This window comes from Bubalus bubalis, chromosome 8, assembly GCF_019923935.1.
Source record: "Bubalus bubalis isolate 160015118507 breed Murrah chromosome 8, NDDB_SH_1, whole genome shotgun sequence".
NCBI classification, from domain to species: domain Eukaryota; kingdom Metazoa; phylum Chordata; class Mammalia; order Artiodactyla; family Bovidae; genus Bubalus; species Bubalus bubalis.
Genome location: NC_059164.1, coordinates 94,021,499 through 94,038,825, shown reverse-complemented (window position 1 = coordinate 94,038,825; position 17,327 = coordinate 94,021,499). Strand labels below are relative to the sequence as shown.

The window sequence follows — 17,327 nt, the reverse complement described above, 5'->3', positions numbered from 1 at the left end:
TTCCTTGCCTTATTACACTAAGTCCTCCAGTATAATGCTGAATAGAAGTAAGAGAGTAAACATCCTTGGCTTGTTTTCAATCTCAGGAAAATCATTTGGTCTTTCATCATCAAGTCCAATGTAGGGTTTTTTGTTAGGTATCCTTTATCAAATTAAGGACATTCCTTTCTATTGCCAGTTTTTAAAGAGTTTTTAATCACCAGTGGATTTTTACTTTTGTTAAGAATTTATTCTACATCTATTGAGATGTTTATCCCAGCAACTTAAATTTTATTTTTATGCTGCGATCTCTAATCCACCTAGTATTTATTTTTTATACTGTATGTGGAAGTGACTGAACTTTATTTTGCTCCAAACGACTAATTATTGAAACAATTATTGAAATTGCCTATAATTTCCCCACTCATTTGAAATGTCACTTTTATCATACATTGAACTCTCATAAATACCTCTGGACCATCTCTTTTGTTTCATCAATTTATTGGTCTATGCTTATGCCAGTCTACACTGAATTAATTACTAAATTTGATACATTTTCATATCTGCTAGAAAAATGTTATTCCTGCCATTTTATTTTACTCTTCCAATGAATCTCAATCAGTCTGCCAAATTACGTCAGAAACTTGTTGATATATTGTTTGGGATAGCATTAAATTTATAAATTTGGTGGAATAATTACCTTATAGCACTGAGATTTTCTGATAAGAAACAGATGTATTTCTCCATTTATTCAGGCCTTCATTTGTGAACTTTATTCTTTTATATACTTTCCTTCATGAAGATCTTTATATATTCACCTTACCGATATCTTACTATTTGTTGTTTCTGACATTTTTTGATTCTTCCAAGTAGATGGAAATATTTGCCCAAAGTAACAGTTTTGTATCTTCCTTTCCAATATTTATATATCTTATTTCTGGCCCCATCTCTTTTTCATTACTGCATTGAATGGGGACCTCAAGTTCAATGCTACATAGTAATGGCAGGGGCTACACTTGGATTCTTCTTCATTTTGATGGGCATGCTTCTATTATTTCATGAATGAAGCATTATGTTTGTTGTAGATTTTTAGTAGAGACACCTTTTCAAATATAGGACATTTTCCTCTATGACCTGTTTACTAAGATCTCCATTTTAAACTATATGTATTCCATTTTATCAACCACTCTTTTTTTGGGCACTTGTTGAGATAGTCATCTTCTTTTTCTCCTCATCGAATACAATGAATTCTATTAATGTAGTTTTTACTTTCTAACTATTCTTCCTCCCCGGTGGTGCTCAGTCACTCAGTCGGGTCCGACTCTTTGCAGCCCCATGGACTATAGCCTGCCTGGTTCCTCCGTTCATGGAATTTTCCAGGCAAGAATACTGGAGTGGGTTGCCATTTCCTACTCCAGGGGATCTTCCCAACCAGGATCAAACCCGAGTCTCCTGCACTGGCATACAGATTCTTTACCGCTAGTGCCACCTGGGAAGCTCTCGTTCTCTCCTGGGGTAGCTCAATTTGAACAAGATGCAATGTTGGTCACTCAGTTATGTCTGACTCTTTGTGATCCCATGGAGTGTAGCCTGCCAGGCTCCTCTGTCCATGGAATTCTCCAGGCAAGAATACTGGAGTGGGTAGCCATTCCCTTCCCCAGGGGATCTTCCTGACCCAGGGATCAAACCCAGGTCTCTCACATTGCAAGCAGATTCTTTACTATCTGAGCCACGAGGGAAGCAGTACTAGAAAAGACACAGTAGACAGTAAATCTGTCTATGTCTACCCTGCTAGATTTGAAATGCTAACAATTTATTTAGAAAAGTTATATTTATGTTCATAAGTGAGATCAACTTTTTTTAGAGCTATGTTCATCTGATTTGAGAACTGGGATAGTACCCCTCTCTTAAATAAACTGGAAAGCTTCCAATCTGTTCAATGGGCTAGAATCATATACATATAACATGGGAAATATCTGCTTTTTCGTTTTAGTGGCTCTAGATTGCAAAACTGCTTGGGTCTGGTGCTTTTTTGGTGGAGGAAGGGGTAAATTTTAAATTTACTTTTCTATTTATTTTAGGTGATAGTCCACAAATTTTCTCTTTCTTGTTGAACCAGCTTTAGTGATTTGTACTTTCATGGATCAAAAATGTCATCTTAATTTTACATTGTATTTGTTTAAAATTATACATAGCAATTAGTTTTTTCCACATTTCTTGTTCCTTACATTATTTATATCTGTCTTCACAAAGAGTAGTAATGGGCTTTAGTAGTGAAGTCCAATTATTAAAAAATTCCATTAATTTCTATTTCTATTCTTATTCTCTTTTGTTTTACTTCTTGGGGTTTATTTTTCCTGTTCTTTTTCTAGCTCTTGAGTTAAATGCTTAGTTTGTTTATTTTCACAATTTCTTTTTTCTACAAACACTTGAAGCTGTAAATCTTTCCATTTGGACCACTTTGGCAGCACTCACAGATCTCGAAATGTAATGTGCTCATTTGTTCATTTCCAAGTAGTCTGTAATTTCAATTTTAATTCCTCTTTAATCCAAGTTAATTAGAAGTGCGCTTTCTCATTTTTACGAGGATCGTGTTTTGTCTGTCATTTTTACTAGTTTTGTTGTTGTTGTTAAACAATAATTTTATATATATGTTTAAGTCTGAATGCTTAACATAAAATGTTAAGCTGAATGACTTCTACTTTTTTGAATCTACTGCAATTTTCTTTGTAAATATTCCATGAAGTTTTTAAAATGTGTATATCTCCCCATTATTTCTTAAGTATAAAGCTGCTTAAAAATTGAGCCTCCCAATTCTTTTTTTTTCATACTTGAAATGTAAATTTGGTTTTCTTTGTTGCATCTATTACTCAATCTAAATTCTTGGGTCATTTTGTTTTAGGTGTTTTAGGTAGGCAGCATATAGGTCTTTATGGCTTGAGGTCTTTTCTTTCTTTTCTAATCTGAGGGACTCCGTCTTTTCACATGGTTACTAAATCCATTCATATTGTGATTATGGACTAATTTGTGCATCTTCTGTGTATTCTGTTTATAATACTTTGTTATTATTTCTCCTTTTTTCTCATTTCCCCTTCTGTTGAAAGGATGATGTTTTCCTATTTAATATTTTTTAATGGCTAGGAAGTTAGACATCCTGTTTCAACTTTTCCAGTGGTTACTCTATTTTTGAAGCATATATTAAACTTATTTTATAAAATCAATATTTTCAATTACTGGGTATAACTAGCTTCTCTGCAAACAAGTCAAGAGCCTCTTCATGCTTTTACTTCTCTTCTTTGCCCTGCTACCTCCCAAGTAAAGGTTATTAAGGATTTTAATTCCAGATTATGCACTCATTCTCTTTCCTCACTCTCCTCGATCAACAGTGATTTTAAACAAGTTTTGCCGTATTTTGTCACCAGATTTTGTGTTCACCACACCTTCCCCTTTGACTTGTTTTTCATTTTCCCAGAAATACACTCTATTTAACTATTTTTCCAGAGAGGGTGCTTGAATGGCATATTTTCTGAACCCTTCCATTCCTGAAAGTGTTTTTATTGTGCTCTCACACTTGAATGGTAGGTTTACCCGCATACAGAATTCTCAGTTGAAAACCATTTTCCCTCAGAACCTTGAAAGCTTTGCTCTACTGTCTCACTGTTGCTGGAGAGAAGCTTTGACGCGGTGGCCACATACCCACTGTCCTCCTCCTCAGGGACTGGAAAGCAGACCACAAGGGGAGTTCACCTGAGTGCTCTCCGGCCGCTTCGCCGCCACTTCTCAACCACTCACTCGTTCAGCAAGAAGCTTTTGTGCATGTCATGTCCCAGGCTCTCTACTGGGAATTTTTGAAATGGAATATTTCATGCACATAGAAAAGTACAGAGGATAAACAACACAGCAAACACAATTGTACCCACCATCCATACTGACAGATCTTACCATTTTGCCTTACTTAAGTTTCTTAAAAAGTAAATAAAACACTAAAGAATCTGTTGAAATCTCATTCCCTTTCCTCTCACACCAGAGATGATTACTGCCTAAAATGTGTTTATCATACCCATTCACGGATTTTATTTTTGATATATGGATATATATGATGGGTAATACATGAATTAAAAAATTAATAACTCATATAGTGCTTACTATCTGCCTATGGATGGTCTGATCACCTTACATATAATAACTTGTCACTACAGCCCAAGGTAGTAGGTACTATTATTATCTCCTTTTTATAAATGAGAAGTAATTTAATTAAGTCTCGTAGCTGATCAGCTAAGCAACAGCAACCAATGCCTGAGAGCCTGGCCGCAGAGTTTGTGCTATTAACAGCTGTAATCTGCTAATTTAATAATAAGTCCCATGTACTTAATCTTCACACGTGTGTCAATTGCTCAGTCGTGTCTGACTCTGTAACCCCATGGGCTGTAGCCCCCAGGCCACATACATGCTATCATATTAGACAAATTCTTCTAAAATCTTGGGGTTTTTTTTCCTGCCCTATTTACTGAGCATAAAACATTATCTGTGAGCTAGCTGGGGTTTTTTTTTTGTTGTTCATCATTTATTTTTACTAGTGTATAGTATTGCCTTGCATTTTTATCAATATTTAGATTGCTTCAAAAATTTGTGGCAAATGTTTCACTGAATATATCTGTAGCCATCTTCTAGGGCTAACAATCAGAGTTTCTCTAAATATCTACCAAGGCATGATATTTCTAAGTTACAGGGTTTGTACAGTGTCATCTTTACAAATTATTGTTAAATAGCTGCACCAACTTATATTCCTCCATGTGAAAAGGGAAGGTCCCATGTCCTGTGCTGAGATTTGAATCTGACTTGTTCGACCCTACACATATTGCTGAACTGTTGGGCCATCATATTATAAAACCTTCACCTACTTTTTTCTGTCTCAATATAGACAACTCAGTCAAGCCTTTGCTCTCAGTCTCATTATGTAAAAATATTTACTGATAATTTACCATGTGCTAACTCTTCCTGTCAATGATTATTTTTGAAAGCTCGTAACAGTACAGGCACTGAAAAGTATTTAAAATTAGTCAAATAAAGGCTCACTCGATTTTCATAAGGTCATGAATACTTTGCTTAGGCTTGTAAATTAACATGAGCCTGAATGTAGCATGAGAGAAGTTCAGCTGGATCTAAAAGAAACTGACAGCTAGGAACATAGGAGTTTTATTCAGAATTGAAATTGAATCTAAAGAATTATATTTAAATTATTAGATTATATGAAATAGAAAGTATTCAATGTTTATAGATTAATATAAACTGTAATTTTAAAAATATTTAGATAATGAATTATTATCATTATACTAAAATATTAAACAAAAGAATTATATATGGCATTTGAGAAACTCTACCAAAAGTTAGAATCCCTATCCTCCAAAAACATACACATAAAAATATATGCTTGCATGCATAAGTTGCTTCAGTCGTGTCCAATTCTCAGTGACCCCATGGACTGTAGCCCAGCAGGCTCCTCTGTCCATGAAATTCTCCAGGCAAAAATACTGGAGTGGGTAGCCATTCCCTTCTCTGGGGGAATCTTCCTGACTCAGTGATTGAACCCAGGTCTCCTGCATTTCAGGAGGATTCTTTGCCATCTGAGCCACCAGGGAAGCCCATAAAAAATCTGTAGCACTTACAAAAAGACCCTTTTATCCTGTTGCCCAGTCAGGCATGCAGAACAAACTGCAAACTGCAAAAGCATCAGACTCATAGATCCAAATGCCTGCTCAGTATCCCCAGCATGTCTACAAGGCACGTCAAAGTCTCCAAATACAAACTCCCTTTCCACCTCCTACATCTTGCTTCCTCTCAAGTCTTTCTCATCTCAAAATACAAAGTATATTCTTCCCGCTGCTGGACTGAAATCTTAAGAGTCGTTTGTGAGTCCTCAGCGTCTCTCCTGCCCTATATCCAGCAGGTCAGCAAGCACACATCTTGCACTGTTCTGCAGAAGACATCTACACTCAGGCCACATCTCACCACCTTCACTGCCCCACTCTGGTGGCACGTCACCTTTGGCTTGGGTTTCCATAGTGGCTAACGAACCCATCACCTGCTTCCACTCTAGTCTGTTCTCCACATAGCAAACAGGGTAAACCTCTAAAGAGTAATTCAAATTATATCACTACTCAAAATCCTCCCTAAAACTTTCCATATCATTCTTTATATTGGTTTTCAAGGTTCTACATGATCAGCCTTCCAACTCACCCAGATCTCTGAACTCATTTAACTCTTCCAATGCTCTTACCATCTCTTCCTCTTTATTTACTCTGCAACAGCCTTGTGTTGGCAGGATAAGCGCACCCCTAACCCCCAGAACCCACGAATATGTTACACTATTACAGTAATTAGACCAAAAGATGACAGTGGTTTGGATTAGGACACTGGCAGGGAAAACAGAAAAGTGAATGGTCAAGATACATTTTGAAGACAGAATTAACTAAACATGAAGATGAATTAAATGGGGGAGAGGTGATGGAGAGGGAGGTGTCAAGAATGACATCCAGTTTCTGGCTTGAGGCACAGGATGTATGAAATGCCTATTTGCTGAGACAGGGAAAAACACAGGAAGATTAGATTTAGGGGTAAGAAGAAGTCGGCTTTTGAATATATTAAGTTTGAGACATCTATGAGACATCACAGGAGGGTTGGGGCGTTATCAAGTAGTCACATGGATATAAAACTACCTGACATCTCTGGAAAATATATCTGGTGTAAAGATTATAATTTCATAAACTGTCAGTATACAGGTGTACTTAAGTCATGGAAAATGTTAACAAGTACCTAGAGAATGTGTAGAATTAATAGAAGAGGGATTTGTATAGAATTCCGTAGAAATTTAAATTTTAAAGCTTAAGTAAAGGAAGATAAATGAATAATTAACACTGGAAAGGAACAGTTAGAAAGGCAGAAGAAAGCCCCAAAAAATGAAGTGCCACAGAAGCCGAACAAGACTGTCTCCAGGGTGACTCAACTGCTCTGAAAGATCTGTTAACCTGACGATTCATTCGATTTAGCAATGTGGAGGTCAATGTTGATCTTGTTTTCTCTTTGAGAAAAGCACTTTTTATTGTGGTAAAATAAACATAACAGGAAATGTACCATTTTTAACCACTCTTAGGTGTTCAGCTCCATGGCATGAAGTACATTCACACCATCATGCATCAGTATTGATCTTAACAAGAAGAATTTCTATGGCAAAGTAAGGGCTAAATATTGGAGTGATTTGAATAATAACACATGAGGGTGTGGAAATGGTGCAAGAGAACAGATAAGCTATCCATCTCTTGAGAAATTTGGCTTTAGAGGGGAATGTGGCTATGTGACAGCAGCTAGAGGAGATGGAGAGTTGAGGGGGGAGTTTTTTTTAATTGGAGCTATTATAATGGCTCATTATTAAATGTTGATTGAAATTATTTGGCAGAGAAGGAGAGAGAGAATGTGATGGAGAGAGAGAAGGTACGTTGTGGATTGCAGACCTCGAGAAACAAGAAGTCATGGGGCTAGAATTAATGAGAATGGACTGGACTTTGCCAAAAGGCGGGAAGGAGACTAGCACAGATGCAAGTGGGTTTGCAATATTTCTGGGAATGTTAAATGTCTACCTGAGACTGGTAAGCATGAATGAATAGCGATAGTAATCTGTCAGTTTATATATTCCTATTCATTTGTTCCATGTATATTTAGAGGATGCCTACTATATGCCTCCTTTGAACCACTTATCACCAAAGGGGTGGGCAGGTCACTCTCTCTAGGCTTTCAGGAACATCTTTTTGATGTTGCTCTTTGAAGCTTCTGAATAAGCTTGGGAGAGAGATCATTTGTGTAACATTTATTTCAAGTCACAGTAAACACTACATTGAGAAATTACTCTTATTCTCCTTTCCATTTCAAATAATCCTCCATTATGCATCCAGAGCGAATTCTTAAGAGGCTACACAAGATGCACTGGTTACAGATTAGCTCAAGTGATAGAACACCAGTTACACCAAAACCCCAAAGTCTTCTCATCAACTTAAACAACTGATGCCCTGTCCATTATTCACAGAAACAACCAGAGTCAATCAATCCCAAGAAACAAACTCAAACAACTCAGTCCCAAGAAACAACCAGAAAACTCCCCTCTCTATCCAGAGAAACTATCTACGTATAAAGCGTCTCTTCCCTGTAATTTCCTCCAATTCTGCTTCTTTTCATACAAAGAAATCTTTTAGGAGACCCTTCCCAGCAGTTGAAGACTGTGTGTCTTCCACTGGAACTGGAAGAGCTCCTTCAGCAACCTCTAAACCAGTACTGGCGCCCCAGCCCCAAGACCCTCGTTTGCACCGCTTTTCCAAAATCCAAGAGCGCCATCTAGACAAACTGCAATATCAGCACCACATCCACAAATGAAGGAAAAACATGAGCAAATACTTACCTTCAACACAGAGGCACCTCCTTTTTGTTCCAGAAAGAGCTTCCCTTAGGTGATCACCTACACAAAAGTAAATGTTACTTTTTCTGCACTGTTGGTAGGAAAGATCCTGTCATCTACAGAAAGCACCCTTCTGAAAATTCAACAGCTAAGAAATCACAACAGAATTATGATGTAAAACTGAATGTCAATGAAAGCACTATTTTGAAACCTGTGGAGTAAAGACAAGACATAAGAAACTTCTCTTCAATGGGAATTTATAGCCATAAGTTATGTTTTTGAAAATAAGAAAGATTGGAAATTAATGTGTTAGGTATTTCAGTTGAAACACTTTTTATTTTTTTTAAAAAAGATGTAATATGCTAAACTAGACAAAAAGAATGAGAGATTAATTAAAATAAATACAGCAATTAAACAAATATATATTTTAAAAGAAACAGATATGATCAGCAAAAGCTGGCTATTTTTTAAAAGACTACAGACAAACTTGTACAGGTTTGTCTTAAAGTGTAGACAAACCCTCTGCTGAGACAAAAAAGAACAGAGAATTCATAAATATATATCAGGAATGAAAAGGAGGCTATAACTACAGATACCATAGAGAATTTTTCAATAACGAGGGAATGTTATAAATCACATACCAAAATTTTAGAGGCTTGATTGTAATATCTAATTTTTAAAGAAAAGATATGAATTTCTAAAGTTGACTCAAGAAGATACAGAAAATCCAAATAAACTAATAATCATGAGAGAAACTTAACCAAATTTTCAAAATATCATGGTTTCACAGATGAGATGTACCAAACATTCAAGAAACAAATAGAATTGTTACAGATAACAGAAAAACATCTAAATGCATTTCATGAGAGTAGTATAAACATGGACAAAGGTAGCACAGGAAAAGAAAATTATAAGCCAGTATCAGTTATGAACATAGATGCTAAAATAAAAAAGCACGTGCAAACTGCATAAGTAGTATATTGAAAAATAATAGTACATCATGGCAAAGCAAGATTTATATCAATGAATGCAAGGATAAATCCATGGTAGAAAAACCTATCAAAGTTATCCACTACTTTAATATATCAGACAAAACCAATTATCATCTTAAAAGTTTTAGAAAAAGCACTTAATAACATTCAATATTCATTTCATTGTTTAAAAATATTCCTTCTTTAAACTCAACTGGGAAAGAAAAGGACTCCTTAACCTGATAAAGAGTTTCTATTCCAAACTTATAGCAACTATCATAAATAACAATGGCACACTAGAAACAGTCTCAATGAGATAGAAATAGGAAAATCCTGCCTACTATTTGATATTATATTGGAGGTCGCCGTCCATTCAATGAGATAAGAAAAGGAGAAAGTATTAAGAGTATTATTTAGAGATAATATTACCTACATAAAAATAGAAGAGAATTTGCAAATAAACTTTAATAAGAAACTTAAGCATATTTGCTGAAACAATCCAGAGATTAGGATGCCACCCTCTCACTGCCAAGGGCTGGGGTTCAATCCCTGGTTGGAGAATTAAGATCCCACCAGCCACGCAGCATGGCAAAAAAAAAAAAAAAAAAAAGGATTATTCTAAAATCAGTAACAATTCCCAGTAGCAGCACTAACCCATTAAAAAAATTTTAAAGGATCCCACTTCTAAAAGCAACAAAATAGTAAGATACCTAGGAATAAATCTAACAAGTACAAGAGTTTTAAGTATAAAATGTTACAGAAGGATATGAGGAAATCAGAATATTAATATACTGAATGACTCAATTTTATAAAAATGTCATATCTCTCAAAATTTAACCTGAAAATTTAACTGACAAAAATACCAGAAAGGTTTGTCAACAGAAATTGACCAACTGATACTAAAGTTAGTATAGGAAAGCAGAGGTCCAAAAATAGCTGTTACAGCTTTTTTTAATGAACAAATAGGGAAATGTGCTTCTATAGGTGAAGATTTATTATAAAACCATAATAATTAAAAATATGTGGTACTGGCTCAGAATTGGTTTGGCCAATAGAAAAGGACAAAGTAGAAATCTATCCATGAATATACAGAAATTTAATTTATAATCACAGTGGCATTACCCATCAGGGAAGGAATGAAAGACTGTTTAGTAAATCAAGTCATGATAACAGTTCTCCATATGGAAACAGGGAGAAGAAATTAAATTCCTACTTTACACCATTCAAAAAATAAATCCCTGATGGATCCATTTTACAAGTGTGGAAAACAAAACTTAAAACATTAAGGGAAAAAACTTAGGAGGGTATCTTTGTGGCATCACATGTGGAGAGGTGTCTTTAACACGACACAAATGACACAAACTCTAAAGATCAGTGACTATGACCACATTTTAAATTTTCTATAGTTCAAAAGTTATCAAATGTTAAAAGAGTCACAGAAGGAGGCAATATAATGTTGTATATGTGAACTGCTACAAACCAAGAGGGGGGAAGATGAAAACATTCACAGCCCACTGGATAAATAGATGAGGACTGTGAAAAAACAAACCACACACTCAGAAACCTTAATAGCCAGTAAATATCTGAAAAAATACTCAGCCTCATTGGCAGTGAGGGAAATTTAAATTAACAATAAGATTCTGAGTTTTAAAAAAAATATCTAATTGTCAGAAATAAGAAAAGTCTGAATTTAAAAAGTGTTGAAGGTCATGTGAGGGAAACAGGAACTCTCATAGACTGCTGATAGTTGTGTAAATTGAAAAAATATTTGGCAGTCTCTAATAAACTGAAAATGTGTGTGTAACCTAGCAATTCCCCATTAGAAAGACACAGAAATTCTCGCATGTATGCAAGGGACACAGGAACATATGTTCATAAGAGCATTGCTGTTAATACCAAAATATTTGCAGCAGTTTCAATATTCATTAATAGGGGAATGAATAAACCCAACATATTCATATACACGGATCTATAATATAGCAACTAAAATGAATTAACAGGATTTATATTTATCAACATGGTGAGAAAGGATGAAAACATACCACGAAGGAAAAACAAAACAAGTCACAGAATATGTACACTCTAACACCACACATGTGCATTTTAAAAATCAAAGCAATACTCTGTGCTTGTATGGGTTCATATATAGTGAAAGTATAAACCTAGAGGAAAGTTACCAAATTCATGGTAGTACTTGCCTTGGAGAAAAGGGTGTAGAATGGTTTTGGGGAAGAGTACAAAGGGACTTCAATTTTATCAGAAATGATGAACAGCTCAATTAAAAACAGACCTGAAGCAGGTATGGCAAAATGCTGACATATACTAGTTATATGAGACAGGTACATGGGTGCCTGTAATAGTCTCTCTGCATTTTAAAAAAGTTTTAGATTTTTTTCTAAATAATAATATTTTTTTAAAAACAGCTAGTGAAGAATTCTATCTGATACAATCTTAATACGTGTAGAGTGAGAGTTAATTGTCTAAAATTTTAAAGCAAGCAGCTTTATAATAATTATCTGTTTTAGAACAGAATCTCCATAAAAATAATAAAGCTGACAGGATCATAAAACTACTGAAATGAATAAAGTAGATTCTGTAAGTGTCAACATGGATAGTTTTCAAAATCATATTGAGGGGGAAAAGTAAGTTGCAAAATAATATGTACATTTTGCTGTACCATTTATAAAGAAAACTTAAAACATATAAGCATAGACAAATATATTTACATGTAGATATATAGAGGTAATTAGGTAATAAAGAATAATAACAGTACTGCAAGCATACACACTTTATGACACTGATTACCTAGGCAAGTTAAGAAGAGAGAAAGGTGAATGAAACTGGGGAGGGAAATAAGGTGACAGTCAGCTCTATCTGGAATCTTTAATCTAAATAAAAAGCCTGAAGCAAATGTGACAAATATTTCACGTTTGATTATCCTTAGGAAGTATATACATTAATGTTTGTTATTCTTGAGGTATCTGCATTTTTAATTTTCAAAAGAAAAAGAAAAGTATTAAAGAACTGCAAATAAACTGCACATAATTCAAATATATATAAGTAAAGCTTGTATACATCAAAAACCACGCTATGGCTATTTTTAGAAATTATCCTGTTTGCTTTTCTGTGTGTTTTTAATTTTTATTTAAGTCAAAGGAGGAAAAAAATGAAAGCAGCGAAGAAATGTAAACATATACACACACATATATCTGACTATATAAAAAGAAAAAGATCTACAATCACAAAACACCATATGAGCAATTCTATATAATTTGCTGCGTTTTCTTATTTTTAATTTTTGTCAAGAGAAAAATAAAAGACGCTGCCTAATTGGAAACGTGACTTTCTATTATTAAAATTGTGGGAGTCCATTTTAATGTGTTTATCTCGCTGCTAGTCTATAATTTATATTTCAGCGTGGAAATTTGTTTGTATGCCTGTGACAGGTTAATGCAGTTTAAACATGCATTTTTCTTTCGTTGGCTGAATGGTTAAATCGTTACTCAAAGGATTTTAAGTTTCAATTTCAACCATGAGAGGATTCTTTGCTTTTTTCAAGGTTAAAAATGTTTCTGGTTCGAAAATTAATTAATGGCTACGTAGCGGCTCTATTTAGGGAATTGGTACGGACCCTGGGTTGACAGCGGGACTGTTAGATGAGAAAACTTTTTTTTTTTGGTGAAGACTCGGGGATATTTTAAATCTGATCGGAGAGCGGTAACAGAAGTGAAACGTAATCCCAGCCCGCTTTACTAACAATCGTAATTATGAATCGAAAGACATGTCAGGTATAAGCATTTTTTCCCCTTAAAAAAAAAGTTTCGCGGACTCCGCCGGACACCCAGCTGGCGGAGGACCAGCGGGCGAAGGGGGGGCGAAGCCGGCAGGCTGCCCAGAAGTTACGATCGGGGAGTTTTCTCTTTATTAAAATTACCTGGCTCGCCGGCAGAGGCAAGAATGCGAAGACAAGATAATTTCTTAGGCTGTTAGGAATGACTTAGCCCCGGTGGGTCGCGCGTTCCGAGGGGTGTCCTGCCGGCCGGGGCGGGTCCCGCCACCCCCGCGGGCTCCGGTGCGTCAGGGGCGCGTCAGGCGGGGCGGGCTCCGCGCGGGCGGCCGCGGCGGCTGCTGCTGCTGCGGCTGCGGCGGCGGCGGCGGCGGCGGCGGCAGCGGCGGCGGCGGCGGCGGGTGGCGGGCGGCGCGCACCGGACCTCCTGCTTCTCGCTCCGAGGCAGCGGGGACGGACGCTCCCGAGAACTCTCTCGCCCGCGGCCGGCCGCGCTCGGACGGCGCGCGCCGGCGGCCCGGCGGTGTCAGCATGTCGGCTGCCGTGGCGTGCCTGGACTACTTCGCCGCCGAGTGCTTGGTGTCCATGTCCGCGGGTGCTGTGGTTCACCGCCGCCCGCCGGACCCCGAGGGCGCGGGCGGAGCGGCCAGCTCGGAGGTGGGTGCGGCGCCGCCGGAGTCCTCTCTGCCGGGTCCGGGGCCACCGGGGCCCGCGTCGGTCCCCCCGCTCCCCCAGGTCCCCGCCCCTAGCCCCGGCGCGGGCGGCGCCGCGCCCCACCTGCTGGCTGCAAGCGTCTTGGCTGACTTGCGCGGCGGCTCTGGTGGGGGCTTCGGAGAGTACTCCGGGGAAGTTCTGCGCGACTCGTCCGGCTCCTCCGACCCGACCCCGTGCTCCGGCCCGACCCTGGGTTCCCAGCCAGCCCCGGCCTCCAGCGCAGCCGAGGTCTCGGGACCCATGCACTCCTCCGGCGCGCTCGAGGTCCCTGGCGCGCCAGCCGTCCCGGGAGCGCCTGCCCACCCTGGCGCGGTGTCTGGCGTGGCCCCTGGGGCCGGCCCCGCCCCCGCCACGGGTCCAGGCCCCCGTCGGAGGCCAGTAACACCTGCTGCCAAGCGCCATCGCTGCCCCTTCCCGGGCTGCAACAAAGCCTATTACAAGTCATCACATCTGAAGTCCCACCAGCGCACCCACACGGGTGAGCGCCCGTTCTCCTGCGACTGGCTCGACTGCGACAAGAAGTTTACGCGCTCCGACGAGCTGGCCCGCCACTACAGGACGCACACGGGCGAGAAACGCTTCTCCTGCCCACTCTGCCCCAAGCAGTTCTCTCGCAGCGACCACCTGACCAAGCACGCCCGCCGCCACCCATCCTATCATCCTGATATGATCGAGTACCGGGGGCGCCGTCGCACGCCCCGCGTCGACCCGCAACCCGCCAACCTGGTGGACAGCTCCGGCTCCGTCCCCGGGCAGGTGCCCAGCTTCACCACCTGCTTGTCTGACAGTCACTGCTGTTAGTCGTTCCCTCAAGGATGATCCCCCAGGCCACTGTCCTTGCTTTTTCTCTGCCCATCCCTCTTTCCCTGAGTGATTATACCAAGGCACAGACTGGCTTCTCCGCTCTGGCGGGTGGGGGTTGGGGGGTCAAGGCAGGCATGTTGGACTCTGGGGAGGGACTGGGGGCCCGAAAATAGCAGGAATTCTTACAACACGTATATCATCCAAAAGGGGGGGATTGCCTCAAGACAGACCCCCGGAACTGATAAGAAGGGATGAACCCCCGTACTCTCCAGAGTCCTGAAGATTCTCCCTTCCATGGGAACCAGAGATGTGAAACTGGAATTCTCAGGTGCCTGAGGAGCTCTCAGTCTCAAAAGACTCTGGTGTCTTACCCACCCTCCAGGGCGGACCTTGGAGAGGGTGTCAGGGGTGGCAGTCTTGGGAATGTCCAGGACTGGGATCGTGAGAGGCCTTTGGAAACAGAAATGATTTCTATTTCTGTAAACAGTGATGTTTACTAATGTATTTTTAGTATCTTTTAAACAGGGATCCCAGGTTGATAGGAGGTCGATGTCCTCCGCACCCCAGTTGCCCCAGCTACCTCTGCTAGGAGAGGCCATGTAAGAATCCATGTGGATGGATGGCTGGGAGATGCTTCTTGGTGTTTGGGGAGTGGCACGCGTCTGTTTGCAGGTCCTGTTGCAAGGGCTGAAACCCTGCACTTGCGTCGTTGTCCTAGCTTTTCCTGTCATTTGGAGTCCTACTTGGGGAGGTAACTTCCTGGCTCACTCACAATGAGGTTGGTCTAAAAATTTGGAAACAATCATAAATGCACCAGAAATAAAAGGGTGGTCCAGGTGAGTTCCCACTTCACCAAGAGGGCAAACCCAAGTGACTGTGGTTGGGACAGGTCCAAATGAAGACCTTTCAGAGTCATTGTTAACGTTCAGGGAAATAAGGGCTTTTGGTCCCAGCTGCCACTCCCAGGTAACCTTAGGTGTGGTAGATTCTATTCTTTTCTAGCTGGCTAGTGGGTTATTTCCCTTGGGATCTGTGCATTTTTGTTTCTGCAATAGGTGAGTTGGTGATTTTAAGGAAGGGAAGTGGGAGTGGCTTCTTTCAAAAAGTCAGCTGCTCTGGATTTGGGGAAGGGACAGAAAGGTGAAAGTTATTGTCATATGGAAGGACCCTTCTCCCCTGACCTTGGAGCCCCTCTGTGTTGCTCCCTTAGTGCAGGAATTGAGCTTCACCAGTATGTATTTTTCTCTGTGTTTCTGCTGCTATGATGAAATTGTCGGCCACTCTGCTTATGTATGTGTGAATGTGACCCTTTCATTAGAGATGAGGCTGAAAGGCATTTCCTGCTCTGGTAAAAGTCCCCTTTGGCCCCCGCTCCTGAATATCTTGTAATAGTCCATCAATCACACCTGTGAAGGATGCCATACTATCAAAGGACCATAAAAGGCATCTAGTTAGATTGCTTTCCCCTGTTTTGCAGATGAAGATACTGAAGGCTAGATAAGCTCAAAGTCACATGCTGAGTTGCTGGCAAAAGTCATAACTAAAATTTGGTTATCTGGCCTTCTATCTGACTCTTTCCGTCATGCTTAGTTACCCAATCTGGGCTCTTAGTCAAAGGGCACCACTCTTACTTACTGCCACCAGGATCCCCTTCTTCCCTATTCACTATCACTTCTATGTTCCTTCAGCTGTCCAGTTCCCGCTAAACCCTTTGCCTGTTGTATTTAACCCGAAAGCTGTTTTCTAAGCAGGTTGAGTACATTCCCTCCTTCCATACAATATGGACTTAAAGTGGGAATGCCTTTATCTTTTAATCTGGTAGATTATTTTTCAATGCTGGTTTCTCGTCCTGGGCACTCTAGCTTCCTTGAGAGAGTAAGTGATATGAACGCAGGGACTCTACTAAGTGCTCACTACACTAAGTGAAGGAAAGGTATTTAGGAAGGACCCAAAGGGTATAAAGAAGTACAATGTTTCCCTGTTGAGGACTAAGCAGGGTGAGTGGAGCTCTCCTTGAGTTACATGTGGGAAGAGGAGGCCCCCAGTTGTGAAGGCGGTTTTGGTGGTGGGAAGTTCTTCGTTTGCTTGTTTTGTCTCCTCAGCTGGGACTTGATAAGAAGGGCACTCTGGGGGCCCCTTGAGGACTATGATTTCTCCTTTGTCCCCTTCAGTAGAAGAGCTGTCATTGGGTAGGTGGACCAATGAAGTTAACGTGAAAGAAACTCCCACTGACCATTCTGGAATTGGGCTCAAGAAAGCGTGATGTTTCCTATCACCATCTGATAAATAATGTTTGATTTTCAATCTCCCCAGTAGTGTCCTTATTTGAGTTCTTGTACCTTGGGGACTTTTGTCTGGGATTGGCTTCTGACAGTCTAAATGCGGCGTGTCTTTCACTGACTTCTCCAAGGACTTGGGGTGGTGGGAAGGGAGACAGATAATGGGAGCAATATTTGTAGGCTGGTCTTTCTTGGCCTTGGGTATTGTTTTACCCTTTTCACTCCAGCAGCCAGAGAGCTCTTGAGGACTTTATTAGTGAAATGCCTTGAAAGGAAGGGCCTTCCTAGTTTTATTAGTGTTTCTTTTGCTTCTTTTTGCTAGTCAGATGGACCTTAGCAAGTGAATATGT

At 40.0% G+C, this 17,327-nt stretch overlaps 1 protein-coding gene across 1 annotated transcript; it reads left to right on the top strand.

The window, feature by feature from the left end:
* Positions 1 to 13,605: 13,605 nt before the first annotated feature.
* KLF14 (Kruppel like factor 14) lies at positions 13,606 to 16,974 on the top strand. The gene has a single exon (XM_025291541.3). The coding sequence runs from the start codon at positions 13,712 to 13,714 to the stop codon at positions 14,693 to 14,695; it is 984 nt and encodes a 327-aa protein (XP_025147326.1). The 5' UTR covers positions 13,606 to 13,711; the 3' UTR covers positions 14,696 to 16,974.
* Positions 16,975 to 17,327: the final 353 nt, after the last annotated feature.

Excerpts from the sequence above, each read along its gene's own strand:
- KLF14 (XM_025291541.3), top strand. The coding sequence starts at position 13,712 with ATGTCGGCTGCCGTGGCGTGCCTGGACTACTTCGCCGCCGAGTGCTTG.